Genomic DNA, 21,314 nt, shown 5'->3' on the forward strand with positions numbered 1-21,314 from the left:
CTTGAGACCCCTCATGCCAGAAGCCCAGGCCAGACCCCACCTTGTCCCCCCATCGAAGGTACTGTTTATCTCTCCTGAATGTTCCCAATTAGAAATCTTTCCGGCCAAAACCGGTTTGGCTCAGTGGATAGAGCGTCAGCCTGTGGACTGAAAGGTCCCGGGTTCGATTCCAGTCAAGGGCATGTACCTTGGTTGCGGGCACATTCCCAGTGGAAGGTGTGCAGGAGGCAACTGATCGATGTTTCTCTCTCATCGATGTTTCTCAACTCTCTCTCTCCCTTCCTCTCTGTAAAAATATCAATAAAATATATTTAAAAAAGAGAAATCTTGCCTTAACCATAATCCTATCACATCACCTGCTCCAACTTACCGTGATATTATAAAGGAGGCAAACAGACAATTTGCAAAGAACCGAAGGGACTTGAGGATGTAAGTTGCTGCCATACTACTTATAAATATAAAACTGACTCTTTTAGAGCTGGAAGTGATCTTAGAAACCATGTCCACTAAGCTCCTTCTGAGCATCTTACAACGCAGAGATTCTTTCCAAGTAGGTGCTGAGGATGCACTTCGTGCCCGTGGAGCCATGGCAAGCATCTGGGATTGAGGAAGGAAGCGGGGCTGTGGTGTGATTGGGGGATGCACCCCGACGTGGAGAGGCCAGCAGAGAGCCCCAGCGACTAGGGATTGGATCCTTGTCCATTTACAAAGATGCCCTGGAAGCATAGCGGAAAAGTTGTCTTCACTAGAAGGAGGTCCCTGGAGCTGGGTGGCAGCGGGGGTGGTATTGAGGAAAGCAAGGCAGGGAGGTCTTTTCTGAAATGTTTTATTTTAACCACTTAATTACAATGATTACTCATGGCCAGCCACGGTATTCTTATGTGCCAGGAAGCTAGAAATGGCTTAATGAGAGGATGTCCATCAATTTTTATAAGAACAAATTTGCAGGATCCAAAACTTCTGTGATGTCAAAGTCACTGCCTAGAGGTCTTACCGCCTTAAATGGGAGAAAGGACGGGTGCCTGGTGCTTTTCAGGAAACACATCAAAGAGAGGTCATTGGAGAGCAGCCAGCCAGGTCCTATCCAGCAGCAGAACCAAAGCCTGAGCTTCTGCTCCCACGGTCCCATTCCCCTCCCACCCACATTCACAGAGAGGGAGCCCTTAGATTGCCTATGCTCAGTGGGAAGAGCAGGATGGACACTGTGTGGGAGGGCCTTATGGGAGCAGCAAAGCCAGCCCATACTCGGGTGTTGCGAGTGATGCCTTTGGCAGGTGTTTGTAAGAGAGGGTGGGCTGGGGACTCCTCACACAGAGTACTGCATTGGGAGGGGACACTGAAGAATTGGTTTGTAAAGGACTTTTACTGACATGGGAAAGTCGGCTAATTGTTGATTTACTCTTTCGCAATTAGAAATGTTTGCCTTAGCCAGTTTGGCTCAGTGGATAGAGCCTCAGCCTGCGGACTGAAGGGTTCTGGGTTCGATTCCGGTCAAGGGCATATGCCCAGGTTGCGGGCTCAATCCCCAGTGGGAGGCATGCAGGAGGCAGCCGATCAAGATTCTCATCATTGATGTTTCTATCTCTCTCTCTCTCTCTCTCTCCCTCTCCCTTCCTCTCTGAAATCGATAAAAATATATTTTTAAATAAATGTTTTTTTAGAAAACTTAACTCTGATATTTGATTTTATAGGGAAAAGCACAGACTTAATGAAGAAATAAGAATTATAAAAGAGCGGCAGGAAAGAATTAACAAGGAGCTTAAGAGGTGTGTTTCTTATTCAACGCTGCAGTGTTTAAATATTGTAATTGAACAAATGTGTTACATAAAACCACAATGATTTTATTATGTAAAAATACACCAACTCAGATATCTGCAAAGAGATTTTCTATTCAACAGTTCATCTAGAGTAACATTTTAACTTCCTTTATCCACATAATTACCTACTCTGCTAAGTTAATTACTTGCTAACATTATCATCTTCACCTTTCACTCCACCAGATATAGAATTTAGGCTCAGGCTTTTAAAAAGCAAGCCCATGAGCATGCCATGCCCTAAGGGAAGATGTAAACTCCAGACCCACCTGTTTAACTGGTCTGCCCCGGGCTAGTTCTTTGTCCCCCTTCTGTCCCTGCTGTTTCCCCTACACATACATTGCCCCCTACTGAAGCAAGGACATTGGTCTCATTTATTTATTTTATAAATTAGAGTATAAATAGGAAAGCTGTATTGAGACTAACCCACTTCTTCCAACACACCCACATGCGTGAAAGTGAGCATCAGATGAGCACAAACTTCCAGCAGTCCGCGGGGACCAGCATATGTCAGTCTCGCATACTGTTGACCCTTGAACAACGTTGACCTGCACACAGCCAAAATTCCACATATAACTTTTGACTCCCCAAAGCTTAAGTTGTCCTTGTGCATCCACAGGGTATTAGTCCCAGGACCCCTGCACAAGTATATTTGGAATTCTTAGACAATTTTACTTCCTACAGATTTCATGGAGGAAGAATAATTTTAAAATGTCTCAGTGGAAAATTTCCAGTGAAATAATAGCCTTTTACCCTTTTTCATTGTTCTTTCACTCATCCGCGTTTCTCTTGCTACTAATGTTTCTCCCTTGTTGCAAGTTCCTACCCTTCCTTGCCTAGGCCACTTCTGCCTCTTGCCTCAAAGATCTCTGGATTCAACTACTCATCTCCCTCCTCAATAATTCTTGAATGAGTACTTAGGGACAGAAACCATGAGAGAGCCCTGGATTCCCACTCTCTGTGAGTTTAGTCTAGTGAGCACCCTCACCCTTTTGCCTCTTCCATGTCTCTCTTTGTCCCCCAGGTCTTTCTCTTGCCAGTCTCTCTCACTCTTCTCTCCCCACTGACCCTTCCTAAAGTCTGTGCTGGAGCCTGTGAGTGGGGTCAGTTCAGGGAGTGCTGTGTGCAGCATCTCTCCGAAGAGGACGCTCCATGGCTGGGGTGCAGTGTCGCACCATGGTTGGAACTGAGGGCTCCAGTCACACTGCTTGGGTTAATCCTCTGCTACTTGTGAGCTCTATGTCTGTGGGGAGGGGACTTGACCTCCCAGAGGCTGTTTCCTCATTGATAACACAGGATAAATAATAGCAGTACCTACTGCATAAGACTGCTGCAAGTGTAACTGAATTAACACTTGCAAAGTGCTGGCAAGTGCCCGGCACATTAAACTCTTTGTAAATGTTGGCCTTAGTTGGTGTCAGTATAAAAACTAGTTTGGTTAATGATTTTCTTTGTTCCATGTTAGACTCCAAGCAAAGGCTACCAAGAAGCCTTTAGAGATTGAAAAAGACTTTAAGAAGTTCCTACATAAACTGGTATGTTTTGTTTTTTAACTAATTGAGAAGTCTCTCTAGCTTCTCTTACTAGTATGTAGACTCCAGGGGAGGGCAAACTTTTTGACTCGAGGGCCACAATGGGTTCTTAAACTGGACCGGAGGGCCGGAACAAAAGCATGGATGGAGTGTTTGTGTGAACTAATATAAATTCAAAGTAAACATCATTACATAAAAGGGTACGGTCTTTTTTTTTTTTTTTAGTTTTATTCATTTCAAATGGGCCGGATCCGGCCTGCGGGCCGTAGTTTGCCCACAGCTGGACTAGACAATATTAAGTAAACAGTATGTGGCTTCATATGTTATTTCATCATCCATGTGCACATTTCATATGTCTGTGACTATCTCATGTCCACTATCCCCACCCCTTGCTTCTGACCAAGGATAATTTATGCAACTAAAAACCTCCAAATGCAGTCAAATTTTCAAATTAACAGAAAATTATTGGTGTTTGAAATCATATTCATATTTTCCATTCATAATTGAAAATATATTGGATCCCAACCACTATGTTAAATGAATGGGCCCTACCCACAATTAACAGAAACATAAGACAGAAATGAAAAGGTTCTGAACAGAGTGGAAAGAAAGAAAAGGAGAGAGACCGGGCCACCTTCCCGTTTTCCGTGTCCTCCCCTCTTCTGCTTATGGGCAGTCCTGTGCCATCAGAAGGGCCTTTTCCCTCCCAGCAGGCAAGGCCATGTAGACATTAGTGTACAACAAATCTGAAGGCTGGGCAATCTGAGGTCAGAAGCAGGAGAGAGCCTTTTCTTTTCAGTATGCCAGGCTACCAATCAAAAATCTAGAGCAGTCCTCATTGGCTGTGGGTGTAAAGTCAAAACAGGAGTTAAATAATCTAATCTAATTCTTATAGAAGCCATAAAGGTGCAACAGAAAGGAGTAACATACCTAGGTGCTTAATATTAAACAAACAGGGCTATTCTTTTTTTAATATATTTTTTTATTGATTAAGATATTACATATGTGTCCTTATCCCCACGTTATCCCCTACCACCCCGCTCATGCCCTCACCACCACCACCCCACCCCATTGTCCGTGTCCATTGGTTAGGCCTATATGCTTGCATATAAGTCCTTTGGTTGATCCCTTCCCCTTACCCCCATCCCCCCCTACCTTCCCTCCAAGGACTTCCACAGACACAAAATACTTCTTTCTCCCATTTTTATTGGTATCTCTTAACTACTACTGCTGGAGACATGGGTCCAGAGAGATGTTTATTTAGTAGAGAAAACACCTGTGCAGGTATGCGGGGAAAGGGCATGCTGACCTCAGCTAGTCAATGATAAACGGCTCGAGTATTAGGGAAGTACGAGGAGCTGTGGAAACTGGCACACTGGAGAGCACTCCCCTCGTCTAAATCAGGCAATGACCTCCTCAGCTCCAGTTCATTGTTGCCCCATAGGAATGGAGGCCAAAGTACTATCGGATCTTCCACCATCAGCAATTCAGATTCACGCTCAAATTCCATCTTCTACTTGAACCGTTTTTTTTCCAGTGGCCCTAGCCTTGTCCTTTCCACACAAGTTTGATATCTCTCAGAATTTCTAGAACAACACTTGGTGATAGTCTTACTGAAAAACAGTTCTTTTTTAAATAGATAGCAAAGCAACGGCAAGTGCTTTTTAAAAAACTGTAATGTAGGTATCTTTAAAGAATTATATACCAACCACAGATCTTTTGTGGAAAATAGGTATTTAAAAAAAAAAACCAAAGAATTATAATTTAAAATCAATTCAGAGTTTGCCCTGGGCAGTGTGGCTTGGTTAGAGTATTGTCCCATACACTGAAATGAGACGGGTTCAATTCCCCGTCAGGGCACATACCTAAGTTGCAAGCTTGGTTAGGGCACATATGAGAGGCAACCAATCGATGTTTCTCTCTCTCTCATTCTCTCTCTCAAAAAAAAAAAAAAAAAAAGAAGAAAAGAAAAATCAATAAATATATACTTAGGTGAGTATTAAAAAATTAAATCAATTCAGATTTTGGATTATTGAGTTTTAAAAACTCAAAATTCTTTCAATAAATTTGACTTAAGTTTTCTAAGTCTTTGCCTTTCTGCTAAGAAATTTATTTTAGAATAAAATAATGGATTTTCTAGTACTTTCTATATGACTATTGTCCTTTGAGAAATATGACAACGAACTTTGCCTGAGCCTCCATGAAACTGAGATTCAAGATGATGATGTCCAATCTTCGAGTTGCACATTAATGAGCAAAAAACAATCATAGGTTAATAGAAAATTGTGGTAATTTTCTGGGTAATTCATTCCATAAGACCACTGCTGTCTCATTTATCAGATTACATCACTAAATGCCTTCTGGTCTAAATCTTTACATAATTCAAAAAGGCCCTCCTGTCTTCTATCCTTGAGAGAAAGCCATTCATTTACCACTGCTACCTGGCCAAATATTTCTGCCCACGTTTGATAAACATATACAGGTACCCACCAATACCTCTACCCAATCTCAGAACCACCTCTCTAAGCCTTTTATACTCTTACCCACATACCTGCACACCAGCTCTACACTGGCCCACATATATGAATAAGACTTACTAGACACACAATAAAGGGGTGCAAGGTGGCTTCCTCTCCCTAGTGAAGACAAGCCTCCTTGCAGTTTTTTCAGCCCAGGAACATGACTTGCTTTATAGCCAGGTGCAAACATTTCACACTTTAATCAAATGTCTGTGAAGAGTTTTCCTGTGCCTCATCTCATTTGATCCTCACAGAAGTCCTGGAGTAGGTAGATAGGAGACTGGTAGAATCCTATTTTCTTTTCATTAGCCGGAAAACAGATTTAGAAAGCTTAGAAACTTGACCCGACTGAAAAGAAGTAAGAAATGGTGGATCTTGAAAATGACTTCAGATTTTCTCACTGCACAGAATATAGTCAAACACTGCTGCAGTTAAATATTTTACCCTTTGTTCCCCCTGAATGATCTACAATAATAATGTGTTTTGTATTGATATTTACTGCTGTGTTGCTGATAATTACCTGAAAGAGAAGTTGGGGTGCTCACTGGGCTGGAAAAAGTTTAGCTATATCAGAAAGCAGGTCTAATTAAGCAAGCTTATTCTATATACTAGAGGCCCAGTGCAGGGATTTGTGCACTGGGCCTCTAGTATGCATATAAGATCTTTGGTTAACCCCCTCCCGCTCACCCCCTGCTCCCTTTCCCTCTGAGATTCATCAGTCTGTTCCATGTTTCCATGCCTGTGCATTGAGCATCTGCCCCCTGGTGGTCAGTGCATGTCATAGCTATCAGTCGAATGGTCAGATGTTCTCTTAGGCTTTTATATATATAAATAGATATAAAAGGCTAAGTTGACTCACGTATGCAGGATACATATAAAGCTCTCACTGGCACCAATTGCACACGTGTGTTTCTATCATTGTCAATTGTGAATTTGGTTGACACTTCTATTATAGAGAAAGGGCGAATAGCAATATTAAAATATTTCTTCTAATTAATTTCCTTTCAATGTGCACAAATTCGTGCACCAGACCTCTAGTCTTTTAATAATGCTCATGTTGGTAACTGGGGGAATCTCACACTCCAGTATACACTGTCCAGGAAAATCTGTGCATCCCTAATAATGTATTCTTTTCATAGCGGAATGAAGCTAAGCTTGACAGAGAACTTTTGACATCACTGTCATCATCATCATCAACAGAAGACTACACCGTGGATGAAGAAGAGCGCTGAGAGAAACCATAAGTAAACTGTGTTTAAGATACTGTACACAAGTCAATTGTTTCAGTTTAACTGTAGCAGTATGTTTAACTCTAGTCCAATCCATGAGGTTGGGATTGTCTTTTACAATTCATCTTTAAAAATCTTACAGTCAATAAATCCTAGTAAATCATACTTAAGGGATCTGTCCAACCATAATTTTGACTCCTATTGGTAGAAAACATATTTTAAGATGGAAAAATAATCGTTATGAAGCTTAGAGAGCTTGCAACCATTTCTTTGGAAACACATCTTGATAATAGCAACCGTTCATCATAATACAAAACAGAAAGGATTAATTTACTGTGGCATGAGAAGTCCTGCCAGCTCCTAAATGCCCTAAATAGTTTCTCTGAGATTTTTTTACATTGTTTAGGCCTCAAGGAAAACCAAGGCCCCGCCTCCAGGTTTGGTAGCAAACAAACTCTGCTTCTCGGGTGCCAGGCACCGATCGCCACGCTGGTAATAGGCTTCCTGCACATTTGCTAGGAAGCTGGGCAGCTTGTCAGCAGGTACCAATGAGACTGTGCAGCCTCCCCATCCTGCTCCTGTGAGTCGTGACCCTTGAGCTCCAAACGTCCTAAAACAGTGAGAAAAGAAAAATTAGATCCTGTAAATGAACATGAGAGTGATGCGGCTGCTGCTTATAAGACACATAGCCTACCCAAGTTCTAATGAGAGAGAGTGCATCTGTGTGTATTGTTTTGTAGGGTTTTCTCCAGTGAACTTTTTAGTAAATTAGAAAATTTATACTGTTGCAGAGGTAACTTCAAATTTAATTATATCTAAAACTGGCCCTTGGCTTTGGCTCTGAGTAGTAGGCTGCTTGCTATACGGCTCTTTGAGTGGTGATCTCATGGAATCTTCCTGCATCTTCAGGAGCTGGTCTGACAACTGGACTCAGAATTTATCATCCAATGAAATGTGCAATTGGGATGGAAACTATTGTATAATCCACCACACAGCAGGCGGTGAGCTTAGTCCCCAGCAACCAGGCACTGTCAAAGCTAAGATTTGTACAAAGTACAAGGATCACTCATCTTTAAAGGATGCTATTTATCCTGACAAAGTTAACATGTACTTCCAATTCTAATAAATTTACTCCAAATTTATAGCAGGTTAAAAACTCCATAAGTAATTTAGCACAATGTCATCCCCTTTTTCCATCTAAATGAGCTACTTTACTTCCTGGAAAATATCAGTAGACTATTACCCCTACTCTAGAACATCAGAATTATTGCACACCAGTAATTCACTTCCCCTCAGTAATTTTGTCAATCGATTTCTTGTCATCATCTGCTTTATTCATTAAAGTATGCTTTTCAAATAAAAATAGATGTTGAAGGAAAAAAACAAAAATGCTTGCAAACAAATAAAAACCACTCCTGTCCTCCTATCCCTCAAACATTCATTCAGCTGATGACCCAATAGCTGCATGGAATGGAGCCCTGGGATCCTAGAATGACTCTGAGTCCGTAGCCTGGCAAAGGGCCAATTTGCAATTTGGTGATTTAGAAAAAAAAAACAAAAAACAGTTGTCAGTCACATCAAACTCTCTTCCCTGGGGAAAATGCTAGAACAATAGAGGTGTCAGTGAAGCACCTCCTGAGAACTGTGCCTCATCCAGAGCACACTGTGCCTCCTCCTCCATTCTCTAGGGCCCAAACTGTGCCATTTGGCTGGACACAGGCCAACCAGGTCTCCTATGGTCTTCAATGAACTTGTAGGCATATTTTCTTACAGTTTTTCACTGGAACAATTTCTGAAAGCTGTGGTTTCAAAACTGAACTTAAAGCAAACTGAGTGTTGTTTCTAACTCACTGCAAACCCCATAAGAATTGTACCAAAGGGCCTATTGTGCTGAGTATCCCACAAGTTTCCAGAGAGCAGAAGCTCAAGTCTTCCTAGGTGAATGCATTCACTTCTGAGTCCCCAGAGTGGCTGTCAGCACCCTGCCGGCTGCAGATGACATGGAGTAAATTGCATCAACCACATGGTCTAAAATCATCAAAGCTTGACTTTCCCAAATAGAGAGCGATAAGTGCTATTATAAATAGCCTGTGCCCTGAGCCAGTGGCACTTGTGATCACAAATCAGGGTCTTCCCAGCAGCTGGTCAGCCGCCTGCCCAACTACACACTCACAGGCTGAAAGGGCCTGTCTGCAGTGTCCCCACTGGTATTTAATATGCCCTTTGGCATATGCCATCAAAATTCCCGGAGACCCAAAAGTTAGGAAACCAATAAAAACTTTAAATTAAGAAGCAGGTGAGCAAGGGCATTTAGTGAACGTTTCACGTTTGCATTTTTCCCTAGAAGAGCAGTAAAACATTAAGCATGTGGGCCCTGAGCAGCAACCATCAGAGAGGCAATACGAGAGTTATAAAAAACCAAACCCTAAAATCTCCCAAATACCACTTGGATGACTGTGGCAACTGGACTAATAAGAGTGCAGAAAGGTTGATCAAAACAACAAAAGAAGCCTCTGCCTTAAAAAGCATGATCTATCAAACAAAGGCTAGGGCAAGATACGAGATGGAGATTATAGACTATTCCTTTTGATCCTTTTATCACTGAAAAGTATATTCTTATAACTTTCCAGGCACCCAATAAAGCCCGAATAAAATTTCCTACTTTTAAAGGATCTGATTTGACCATAAAGCACTTACTAAGGCACCATGCACAAGATAATGGGGGTGGGGGAATCCAATAAGACCCAACTTTGCTACAAACTACAAAGAGAAAGAGCAAGGAATTTTGCCTTGTATGTACTTCTATTCAATTTTATTTCAAAATAAGTATTTTTATATTATACAAATGTGTATTAAATTAATTATTTTAGAAAATCTTAAACTCAGGGGCAGCTTATATCTATCTCTCTAATCTCAGCCCAGCATAATTCCAGGCATTTGTTAGGTTCTAAAAATTGGCTGTTGGGTTTTATATTTGTTTTAAAATATCAAAATATAGGAACTGCCTTATGACCCAGCAATTCTACTTCTGGGAATTTATCCAAAGAAACTGGAAACACTAATTTGAAAGAATATATGCTCCCTTATGTTCTTTTAAAATAGCCAGGATCTGGAAGCAGCCCAAGAGTCCATCAGTAGATAAGTAGATAAAACAGCTATTTTACATGACCACAATGGAATACTACTTGGCTGTAAAAAGAAAGAATTTTACCCTTTGCAGCAGCATGGATGGACCTGGAGAACATTATGCTGAGTGATATAATGCAGTCAGAGAAAGACAAGTATCTGATTTCACTCGTATGTGGAATCTAATGAACAAACTGAACTAACAAGCAAAATAGAGGCAGATTCATAAATAGACCAGTCTTTTTGGCCAGGGGGTGGAGGAGTTGGGGTGTGTGTGTAGAGATTGACCAAAAATAAATAAAAGAGAAAAATCTTATGGACACAGACAACAGTGTGATGATTATGGGTGGGGGAAGGAGTGGGAGTAGGTGGAAGAGGGTATAGGGGGAACTAATAGTGATGAAAAAAAACTAAAATAAAAAAATATCAAAATATTTACTCAGGTTTTTAAAATGAATCTTAGAAAACCGCAATTATGTGAAATAAAGTATAAAAATAAAGGAAAAAGATGATACTTGCCCAATTATAAAATCTTTTAAGTAAACAAAATGTAAATTTTAAAGTAGAATTTACTGAAGAACATAAAACAATTTTGAAACCAAGTCAATTATATATGAAATGGCATATATATTAATATAATATCCTATCTAATAAAAGAGAAACATGGTAATTGGCGTACGACCACTACCCTTCCCATTGGCTAATCAGGGTGATATGCAAATTAACTGCCAGCCAAGATGGCGGCCGGCAGCCAGGCAGCTTGAAACTAACATGAAGCTTGCTTGCTTCAGTGATGGAGGACTCCAATGTTCCCCACCTGCCGCTGCAGGCCTCTGAGCTGCAACTCTAAGCAACTTTGTAACAAATATAGAAGCTAAACAAAACCCCAGTAACCTGTTTTAGTCCGCCGGGCTTCAGCCAGCAGGATCGCAACATTGTAAGCAAAGGCCAGAAACCTACTTTCAGCAGCGGAGGCCTAAGAGCTGGAGCCAAGTCTCAAAGCTAAAGCTGGCCCAGAATAAAAAAAGAAAAAAAAGAAAAAAAGGAGCAGTTGAGAGCTTCAGTCACCCGCCAGCCTGAAAACAGCCCTCAGCCCCTCACCCAGACTGGCCAGGCACCCCAGTGGGGACCCCCACCCTGATCCAGGACACCCTTCAGGGCAAACCAGCCGGCACCCACCTGTGCACCAGGCCTCTACCCTATATAGTAAAAGGGTAATATGACTCCCAGCACCGGGATCAGTGGAGCCGCGAGGCCTCCCGGTACCGGGATCAGCGTGACAGGGGGCAGCGCCCAAACCCCCTGATCGCCCTGCGGCTCTGTGTGTGACAGGGGGCGGGGCCACAACCTCCCTATCCACCCTGCTCTGTTCATGACAGGGGAAGGCGCCCCAACCCCCTGATCAGCCCTGCTCTGTGCCTGATAGGGGGGAGCTCCCCAACCCCCTGATCTCCCTGCGGCTCTGTGTGTGACAGGGTGCGGTGCCCCAACCCCCTGATTGGCCCTGCTCTGTGTGTGATAGGGTGCAGTGCCCCAACCCCCCTTCCCCACGGGCCCTGCTCTGTGTGTGATGGGGTAGAGCCATAACCTCCCCATTGGCCCTGCCCTGAGTGTGAGAGTGGAGGCGCCCCAACCCCCTGATGGGCCCTGCTCTGTGCATGACAGGGTACAGAGCCCCAACCCCCCTGATGGGCCCTGCTCGGTGAGTGACAGGGGGCAGTGCCCCAACCCCCTGATTGGCCCTGCTCTGTGCGTGACAGAGGGTGGTGCCGCAACCTCCCCATCGACCCTGCCTTGAGTGTGACAGGGAACGGTGCCCCAACCCCCCAATCGGCCCTACCCTGAGCATGACTGAGGGTGGCATCACAACCTCCCGATCGCCCTGCTCTGTGCATGACAGGGGGCGGCACCCCAACTCCTCAATCAGCCCTGCTCTGAGCCCGACCAGGGGCTGCACCTAGGGATTGGGCCTGCCCTCTGCCACCCGGGAGCAGGCCTAAGCCAGCAGGTCGTTTTCTCCCGAGGGGTCCCAGACTGCGAGAGGGCACAGGCCAGGCTGAGGGACTCCCCCTCCCCCCTGAGTGCACAAATTTTGTGCACCAGGCCTCTAGTATATAATATAATCTATAATAATAAAAGTGTAATATGCTAATTAGACCAGATGAAGCTGGGGCCAGAGGGACTCCAGGTCCCTGGTGCCAAAGGGAAGACAGTGCCAGCAGCCAGGGGAAGGAAGGCCTACTCTTACACAAATTTCGTGCATCGGACCTCTAGTATAATCTATACTAATAAAAGGGTAATATGCTAATTAGACCGATATTCTTCTGGACAGAGCCACGGTGGTGGAGGCCAAGGCAGAGGCATTAGGGGTGATCAGGCTGGCAGGGGAGGGCAGTTAGCTATGATTAGGCCAGCAGGGGAGGGCAGTTAGGGGCAATCAGGCTGGCAGGGGAGGGCAGTTAGGGGCAATCAGGCTGGCAGGGGAGGGCAGTTAGGGGTAATCAGGCCAGTAGGGGGGGGCAGTTAGGGGCAATCAGGCCAGCATGGGGGGAGCAGGTAGGGGTGATCAGGCTGGCAGGGGAGCAACTAGGGGGCAATCAGGCCAGCAGGAGAGCAGTTAGGGGGCAATCAGGCCAGCAGGGGAGCACTTAGGGGCAATCAGGCAGTCAGGCACCCGACCGGTTAGGAGCCAGCGGTCCCTGCGGGATTGGGCCTAAACTGGCAGTCAGACATCTCCCAAGGGGTCCCAAATTGGAGAGGGTGCAGGCCAGGCTGAGGGACCCCCCCTTGCCTTCTGTGCATGAATTTCATGCACTGGGCCTCTAGTATAATCTATATATACAAAGAAGTAATATGCAAATGAGGTTGGGACTCTGTAACAGTCGTGACCAGCACAGGAGGAGGGATCAGGCTCAGAGCAGGTGCCCCGTGTGTGTGTGTTCGCACCACGGAGTCAGTATGGTATGCTATACTGACTGCCTCTAATATAATCATAAGCAGTCAATAATAGATCCTTTACCTGGAAATACTTCATGCACCTGCTCTGAAGCCTAAAATTTTCTGACTAGAATCTCAGAAAAACAGACCTTCCAGAACCACTTATATTATTTTTACAGCCAGGTTAGAACCACTTTCAGATAACTTTAGATTCAAGAAATCACAGACTCCAAATACTGTTTAGATGAAAAAGTATAAGAAAATATGACTACAAGTCTACCTTAGAAATGAAGCTGCTAAAGGCCATTGGGTTGGTTCTAGCTTATGGTATATCTCTATCTATCTATCTATCATCTATCTATCTATCTATCTATCTATCTATCTATCTATCTGGCAGGTGGAGGAAAGTAAGTGGAAGACAAAGGCCCAAAGAGAAGTGAGCCCAAGGGCAGCGGGAAGGGCTCCCTGCCGTTCTTGGGCAGAAATCAGGTTAGCACCTGAGCTGGTGGGAAAAGGGCCCAGGACTATGGTGTGCACCTCGCTCCTCCCTCTGGGACCTGCTCAGAACAGGCACTGGAGGCTGAGAAGTTGGGGGGAATAATGCTGTGGAAAGCCTTCTGAGGAAGACAGCACTTCTACTTTTGTAACCTTTGTTGGTCTATTAAAGTGTGTCATTAACAGCTTGGGCAATAATGCAGCACTGAGTCCTCCTTATTTCAACAAGTGTCAACTTATAAATAATAGCCTTAACTGTTTTTCCTTAAGTGCAACCAGGGAAACCAATAGCGAATGAGCGGTTTCTCATGTAATTGACTTGGTTTCAAAACTCTTTTGTAAATCCTACTTTAAAATTCAGCAAATCCTACTTTAAAATTCAGCTGTTTCTTAAAATTTACATTTTCCTTAAAAAGGGTTACTTTATCACTGGGCAAGCTTCATCTTTTTCCTTCATTATTATACTGTACTTTGTTTCACATAATTGAGGTCTTCTAATGTTAATTTAATAAAAATAAGTAAACAGACTCCCTGCAGGAGTATAGTTTCCTTCTCCCTCCCTGCCCCTTTTCTTTGGATCCTCAATGGATTTTCTCTTGAGGAACAGAAGAAGGCTCCCACTGAGAAAACAGCCAGCACTGGTGGCCGCTATCCTTCCCCGCTTCTCTCCATCCGCGTCAGAAAGCAGCTTCTATGTTGTCCGATAGACTGGCTATGTAGAGGCACCTTTCCATGCGGTCTGGCTCAGAGCACATGAAGGTTCTAGCATGTAATAGTGCCCCGAGTATTCCAGGCATAGGAATCCTTCATTCACTTAACCCATTAGTAGTCTTTTGCAAATACTTTCCAAGCAGGCCTTCAGGAAAACTAAAGGAATTTTAAAGTGCCACAAGGGGACCAGGAGGGAAAGCTAACCATTATCTTTGGCGATGCCCCCGACCCCTTTCCAGCCTTCCTCCTGTCCACAGCCTCACTATGCTGACTGGTCACAGCACTTAAGCACTAGCACCTCTATCTCTCCTCTTCCTGCTCTCATATCTGACGGTATCTTAAGATCATTCTGACTCGGAAATGTGAAGTCTGACTTCCAAAAATGTGGCTTTTATAGAAAGAAGGACATTTTCTCAGGCCAAAAATCCAGGAGTCATCTCGTGTCCTGTCTTTCACCCACACAGCGATGGTCTTGAGTCTTCCTTCAAGGCATCTGCACAGGACCTTAGCACTTCCACTCGCCTTTCTCCCTTCAAGCCAGAGCGCCTCCATGGCCCCCAAGGCACATGTGGTGTGGCTCCTCCCACCCTTCTTCCTCCATCACCCACTACTCTGTCCTTCCTCTACTGTCCTCCAACCACACTGGTCTTCTTACTGTACCTCACATGACAGCCACATGCTCACTCAGGGCCTATCTACTTCCTTTAGGACTCTGTTCAAATACTGTCTCTTCAGAGAGGACTCCTTCAGCCATTCCATATAAAGATTTCCCCCCTCAGCCCTGGTACTCTCTATCCCTTCTTCTTCTTCTTTTTCATAACACTTATCACTACCATCTGATTTCTCTTTAATTGTCATTTTCCTCTTTCCCTGTGAGAATGTAAGTGCCACAAGAGCCATAGCTTGTGGACCATCCCAGGAAGAAAAAGTTCATTAGTGAATTGCAGGAGGCTAGCAAATGCCTTTCCACTGCTTTTCAGGCAGGATTCAAACCACCCCACTACCTAACAGGCAGTGACGCTTCCTGATTTTGCACAAACCATCTCTCTTCCTCTTATGTCCAGAACTGAACGATATTTGTCCCCTTCCATTTCCTGGGCCCGTGATATTTTCTGAAAAGAGCACTTACAATGAAACAAGCTCAGGAAGGCTTCCTGGCAATGCGCGAGCGAACACTGACGGCAGCAGAGTCACTGTCATCAATGCTCCGTTCACATCCCTCAGCAAGCCGGGTCACACACGCCATGTGCAATCACGGGGGCTGCGTGGTTTAAACTCTTCAGGCTGCGGGTGTGGCAATGAGTGAGGCCAGCCATAGGCGCCAAGTGGCAAATTATATTTTCATTGCTAATTGCAGACAGTCCTCATATTCTCTTCATGCATTATCTTCTCACAGTGAAAACAACATGTAGCCATTTGAGAGTTTGCCCAGTTTCCCTTTCAGTTCTCCCAAGGTCACGGATCCCTCTGGGCAAAGGGACCATTCTCCTCTGTTCCCCCCACTCACCAGCAATTACAAACGAACTGGTCACAAGCTCCCTGAAAGTTTCCCTCATTACATTTCTGTCTCACCAACCATTCATAAACTGGGCTTTCTCATCTTTATTCCCCCAAATTGCCTAACAAACCGGGAAGGCAGGAAATGCTGGCTCTCTGAGTTAATCCCTTCAGCAACCTCCCTCTAGCCCAGCATCCTATTAGACTTGAGGCTCCCTTTCCATTTTCTGTTCTTTTGAATAAAACTAAACTTGGGACACCAAACAGGAGATGTTGGCAGAGCCGCAGTGCAGTGGGCAGCACTGGGTGAACGATCAGGAGAAAGTAACAGGGGCCATGTCTGAGAAAAGCCCCCTAAATGTCTTTCCCGGGATGTTCTGAAGGAACGACTCCATTCCCGGAGCCCCGTGAAGCGTGAGGGAGGCCTCCAGTCTCTCATCGCACAGACGTTCAGGAAGGAGCAAGGTCGGCTCCATTTCACACACAACTCTTCATACAGGAAGTGGGCAAGGATCATCTTTCACTCAGAAGGCCATGAAAATGTGGTGTGTGTTGTTCTTTTTCATTAATTCAAACAATTGCTTTGGTAGCATCCCCCCCCCACCCCCCCACCCCTGACACGCTGCTGTCTCAGCCTCACCGACAGATGTCCACCAGCTGGTCCAGCTCAGGGCAGCTACACTCGTACATGTCCCGGCAGCTCTCGTGGCTCTGGTTCATCAGCGCCCCCAGCAGCTGGACCATGTTGTCAGGTGCTTCCTCACAGATCTTCTTAAACTGGAGCACTCGCGCAGCCTCGCTGTACACGTGCTTGGCCCGCTGGTACAGTTTGAAGATGAGCACTTAGGAAGAAAGGGGATGGGGAACAAGGTTAGAAATAGTTACCGGACAACCCAGTGCAAAGAAAAGTACAGTTATTGAGGACTTGCGTTTCCGTCTTCATTATCAATACCTTAGACTTTATATAGGTCTTTCCTTCACTGAAAGAATTCTTTAAAGTCTACATGTCTCATTTTAAGTCTAGCTCTAACGTTTTATGATTCTATGAAGAACTTCCTCCAGGCCTTTCCCCCCATGTTGTTATGCTTTGTGAAGAGGATGTGACTGTCACCTTCTGTTTGCACCCAGTTCTCCTCTCTGCCCTTCCCTGCCCCGACATCTGTCCCAGGAGGCTGGCCGGTGTGGGGCACACCAACACGCTCCCTTGCCATCTAGATGGGAGAGAGGAAGATCAGCAAGAGACAGAGGGGAGAGAGTAAGGCCAGAGTGTTTGCTCCCAGCTCTCCCTTGAAGAGCCCTCTGGAGCCAGGCCTGTCCTCCACTGAAGGACATCCTTTCAAGGCAGCTTTTTACATGACTCTCCTCCAGGTGCCTCTCCCCTAGACTATTACTACTTTTTTGGAAGTACTGTCACATTCCACTTATGAACCAATAGATTCTGCTAAAGTCTCGGGTCACATTTCCACCCCCCCCCCCCCCATACCACCATCTTCCTGGCTCTTGGAGATGGATAAAAAGGCAGCAAAGGCTACAGGAAGTGAATGCTCATTCTTAGGATTTGTGTAACAGTTTACTAATGATAAGTGTGGGGCTAGTTTTCCTATAAATTAATAATGAAAAGTTTTCTTTCAAAGTTTCTCAATTGAGTCATATTAGACATATTAAGCTTAGAGTTGACTGCTTGCATCAATGAAATGATACAAATTCATGTGAATTTTCCTATTCTCTTTCAAAGAGGACCTAAATGCAGTCATCAGATCTAATTGGGTTTTTTTTACAGTGTGTTTTGTCATCATCCCTTCTTTCTATTCCCACTGTCATGACCCAAATTTAACTTTTATTTCCTTTCCCACTTAAACTATTTTGCAGTGATTTCCCAACTGATCTTCCTGTCTTAATCTCAACCTCCCTTGAGGTCAACACTGTTAGATTGCGCTCCTAACACATAGCCTTACTCATGGTCCCAAACCTTTACTGCTTCCCCAGTTTTTACCATAATCCAAATTCTTAGACTCAACATGCTCGTCCCAATAGGAAATCTTCCCTCCAGCCAAACTTGCCAATTCATAGTTATCCAAACACTCCTTGCTTCTGCGTATACTCATTGGTCCACACAAAAGGAGTTTCTTGCTCTCTCTCTCTCTCCCTGTCAAAATTTTACCTCCTTTATATGCTCCATGAAGTTATAATGGCCCCAGATGGGAACAATCTCTTGACTCTGAATTTGTACCACACTTGCAGTCCGTGGCACTCATTTGGGTGATCATCATATACAGTACTTTCCACAGTAATTGTTTCTCGTATCTCCGCAAAGTTTGCCAACTGCTGAAGACAAAGACTTGATCTTCTGATTCTGTGCATTCCCCCACTACAACCTTTCACCCCACAACAGCACCTTCAACAGTGCCTTACACAGCAGGAGCTCCAGTGGCTGTCCATTGTTGATAATGAGATATTAGGGCTTTATTTTTAACCCCCAAAGCAAGATACCTCCATATAGTCATTGTTGTTTAAAAAATGAGGTGCTGGTATTCAACAGCTTACTAGTACTCAGGAAAGGGGACAGCAAGATTACCTTTGATATTGAATCTGCAACGACTGACACCAAGTATGGAGGAAAAATAAGAAAAAATACCAATACTGGCATATACTGACAGCAAAAACACACTGTCTGAAGAGAGATCACAGGTAGATTTAATGATCACTCTTCAAAATCTCTGAACAGAGAAGGAAAAAGATGAGCCATTGATTGGCATGTAGGTGCCCAAGACAGTGCCAATAATTTTATGCATGCTAATATATCTATACCTAATAAAAGGGTAATATGCTAATTAGACCAGGTCAATCGGGCATCTTCCAGATGTCCGACTTCCTTCCAGACAAAGCCATGGTGGTGGGGGCTGAGGCAGAGGCAGTTAGGGGTGATCAAGCAGGCAGGGGAGTGGTTAGGGGCAATCAGGCAGGCAGAATGGTTAGGGGCGATCAGGCAGGCAGGTAGGCAAGTGGTTAGGAGCCAGTGATCCCGGATTGCGAGAGGGATGTCCGACGGCCAGTTTAAGCCCAAGGGACTCCCTCACCATCCACGCATTTTGTGCACCAGGCCTCTAGTAACAAATCACAAGGGTGTAAAGTGCAGCAGATGGAATACAGTCAATAATATCACAATTTTGTACAGTGACTGATGGATACTGGACATTTTGTAGTGATCACTTTGTAAGTTATGTAAAGTCAATTCTCACTGTGTTGTATACTTGAAACTAATATAATACTCTGTGTCAACTATAATTGACACAAAGTATTAGCCCGGCCTGTGTGGCTCAGTAGTTGAGCATCAACCTATGAACCAAGAGGTCAGGGTTCAATTCCCAGTCAGAGCACATGCCCAGGTTGAGGGCTCGATCCCCAGTGGGGAGCATTCAGGAGGCAGCTGATCAATGATTCTCTCTCATCATTGATGTTTCTAGCTCTCTTTCTCCCTCTCCCTTCCTCCTCCCTCTCCCTTTCTCTCTGAAATAAATAATACACATATATAAAAAAGAGCTTTATATTCCAGAATGAAAAAAAAATAATACTAGCTTTTGGATTCCACATGTTTCAGTTTTACTTTTTAACTACTTCATCTCCCATAATCATGGGCCAAGTTACAAAATCAGAGCGTGGGGTTGGGGGCAGAAGGGTAGATTATTGGTTTGTTTTTATTGTAATGTTCCATTTTATGAAGAAATCATCTAGTTTCCAGGTCCACTGCTATTTACTATCACAGCACAAAAGGCACAATAAAGCAACATCCACTACAACCATAAAGCAGTGCTATTTAGCTGACAAATCACTGTACTATACTCCAACTTGCAAAAATTTTAAAACTTTGAATTATAAAAATTTTCAAATTTACAGAACAGTAGAGAAAATATTACAGTAAACTCAATGAGCCCATAAATTAAACAATTATTAACATTTTGCCATATTTTCTTCAATTGATATTTTGTTGAAGTGTTTTAAAATAACTTATAGATGTGACATTTCCTCCCTACATATTTGCATGTGCATGTCCACAATATACATATATTTTCTTACATAACTCCATATCATTATCACATCTAACAAAATTACAAATGATTCCTTAATATTGTCACATATTCAGTGCATATTTAAATGTCCCAGTTGTCACTTAAATGTCAATTGATTTATACCATGATCCAACCAAAATCTACAATTATATTCCATTATGTCTAATAAGTCTCTTTTTTAATATATATATTTATTGATTTCAGAGAGAAAGGGAGAGGGAGAGAGAGATAGATACATTAATAATGAAAGAGAATCATTGATCGGCTGCTTCCTGCACGCTCCCTACTGGGGATCAACCTGCAACCCAGGCATGTGCCCTCAACCGGAATCGAATCTGAGCAGGCCGACGCTCTATTCACTGAGCCAAACCAGTTAAGGCTAATAAGTCTCTTTAAATCAGAATTTAAAGTGATTTTTTTTTTTATAATCTTGGTTTTCAATGTCATATACATATAATATAAGCATGTTTAGGGCCATTTCCTGTAATAAAACTCAATATAGTCCATTAGGGAGAGTATGCTTCGGTTTCCCTTTAGGATTACATAGTCCTTTAAGATTAAATGTTTTTTGTTAGGATTAAATATTCTAAAGCAGAAACTGTCCAGAGAGATGTTTTTATGTTAATCCTTAGTATTGGTATTTTGATTTGTGATAAGAAGCATTCGGAAAGCACCAAGCAGATTACTAGACCCTCACAAATCTGGCAACATCTGTGTCTGTTGTCTATTGCAGGGTGTGTCTGAGCAAGACTCATGAAATAGAATGTCTACGAGGACTCTTGCTAGGCATTCGAAAGTGTGCCCCCTGAACGGTAGTTTACAGTGCAGGAGAGGGCAGAAAGGGCATCTGTTTTCAATTGTGATATAAAGTCTTGCTAAGGGCTACAACAGATCTGGAGACCACCCTGTGGGAGGGAAAGCAGTTCTGTGTTGGCTGGGTATCACAAATGCTCTCTTGATCCAGGGTTCTGGCTTGTTATTTGCTGGCAACTCATCAGGTCTCTGTTGTACATTTACCAAAATATGCAAGAAAATCTAAAACTGTAACAGCTTTCTTCCCTGCCCCATCTGTATATAAACTTTTATAATCCTTCAGAGCAATTATTTTATTAAAGATGAAGGAAGTTGTTACTGTCTTCATTCATACATGCTTTCTTTCAAAGCAAATTCAATTTTAGACTAGAACACCAGGTGCCATTTTCCTAAAATACTACTAGCATCCTACCCTGTGGACGGGACATCTGAGGCTTTGAAGCAGGACATATCGCATAGACTTTAGAACATGAATTTTCTCCAGTGTGATTCTTATAGATAATTACTGATTCTGATCCTGGAATCATGACACAGATTCTGAGATCTAGGTGAGCATGGCCATATACATTTAAAC

The 21,314-nt window shown here is 43.6% G+C and overlaps 2 protein-coding genes across 3 annotated transcripts in view; one reads left to right on the plus strand and one right to left on the minus strand.

The window, feature by feature from the left end:
- Positions 1-357: 357 nt before the first annotated feature.
- Positions 358-7,406, plus strand: LOC308532030 (protein FAM227B-like). The gene is made up of 4 exons (XM_081109219.1): positions 358-429; positions 1,692-1,766; positions 3,280-3,349; positions 7,005-7,406. Coding segments are annotated over exons 1-4 (240 nt in total). The 5' UTR covers positions 358-427; the 3' UTR covers positions 7,098-7,406.
- The window catches only part of GALK2 (galactokinase 2), a 156,253-nt gene continuing 142,034 nt past the window's right edge, over positions 7,096-21,314 (minus strand). For both annotated transcript variants that reach the window (XM_081109163.1, XM_081109162.1), the window contains exons 9-10: positions 16,501-16,702; positions 7,096-7,704 (exon numbers count right to left, since the gene is read on the minus strand). In XM_081109163.1, coding sequence (XP_080965289.1) covers positions 7,497-7,704; positions 16,501-16,702 — 410 coding nt within the window. In that variant the 3' untranslated portion in view covers positions 7,096-7,496. The remainder of the gene's footprint in view (positions 7,705-16,500; positions 16,703-21,314) is intronic.

The sequence above is a fragment of the Myotis nattereri genome, assembly GCF_964212035.1.
Source record: "Myotis nattereri genome assembly, chromosome: 1".
Taxonomy (NCBI): domain Eukaryota; kingdom Metazoa; phylum Chordata; class Mammalia; order Chiroptera; family Vespertilionidae; genus Myotis; species Myotis nattereri.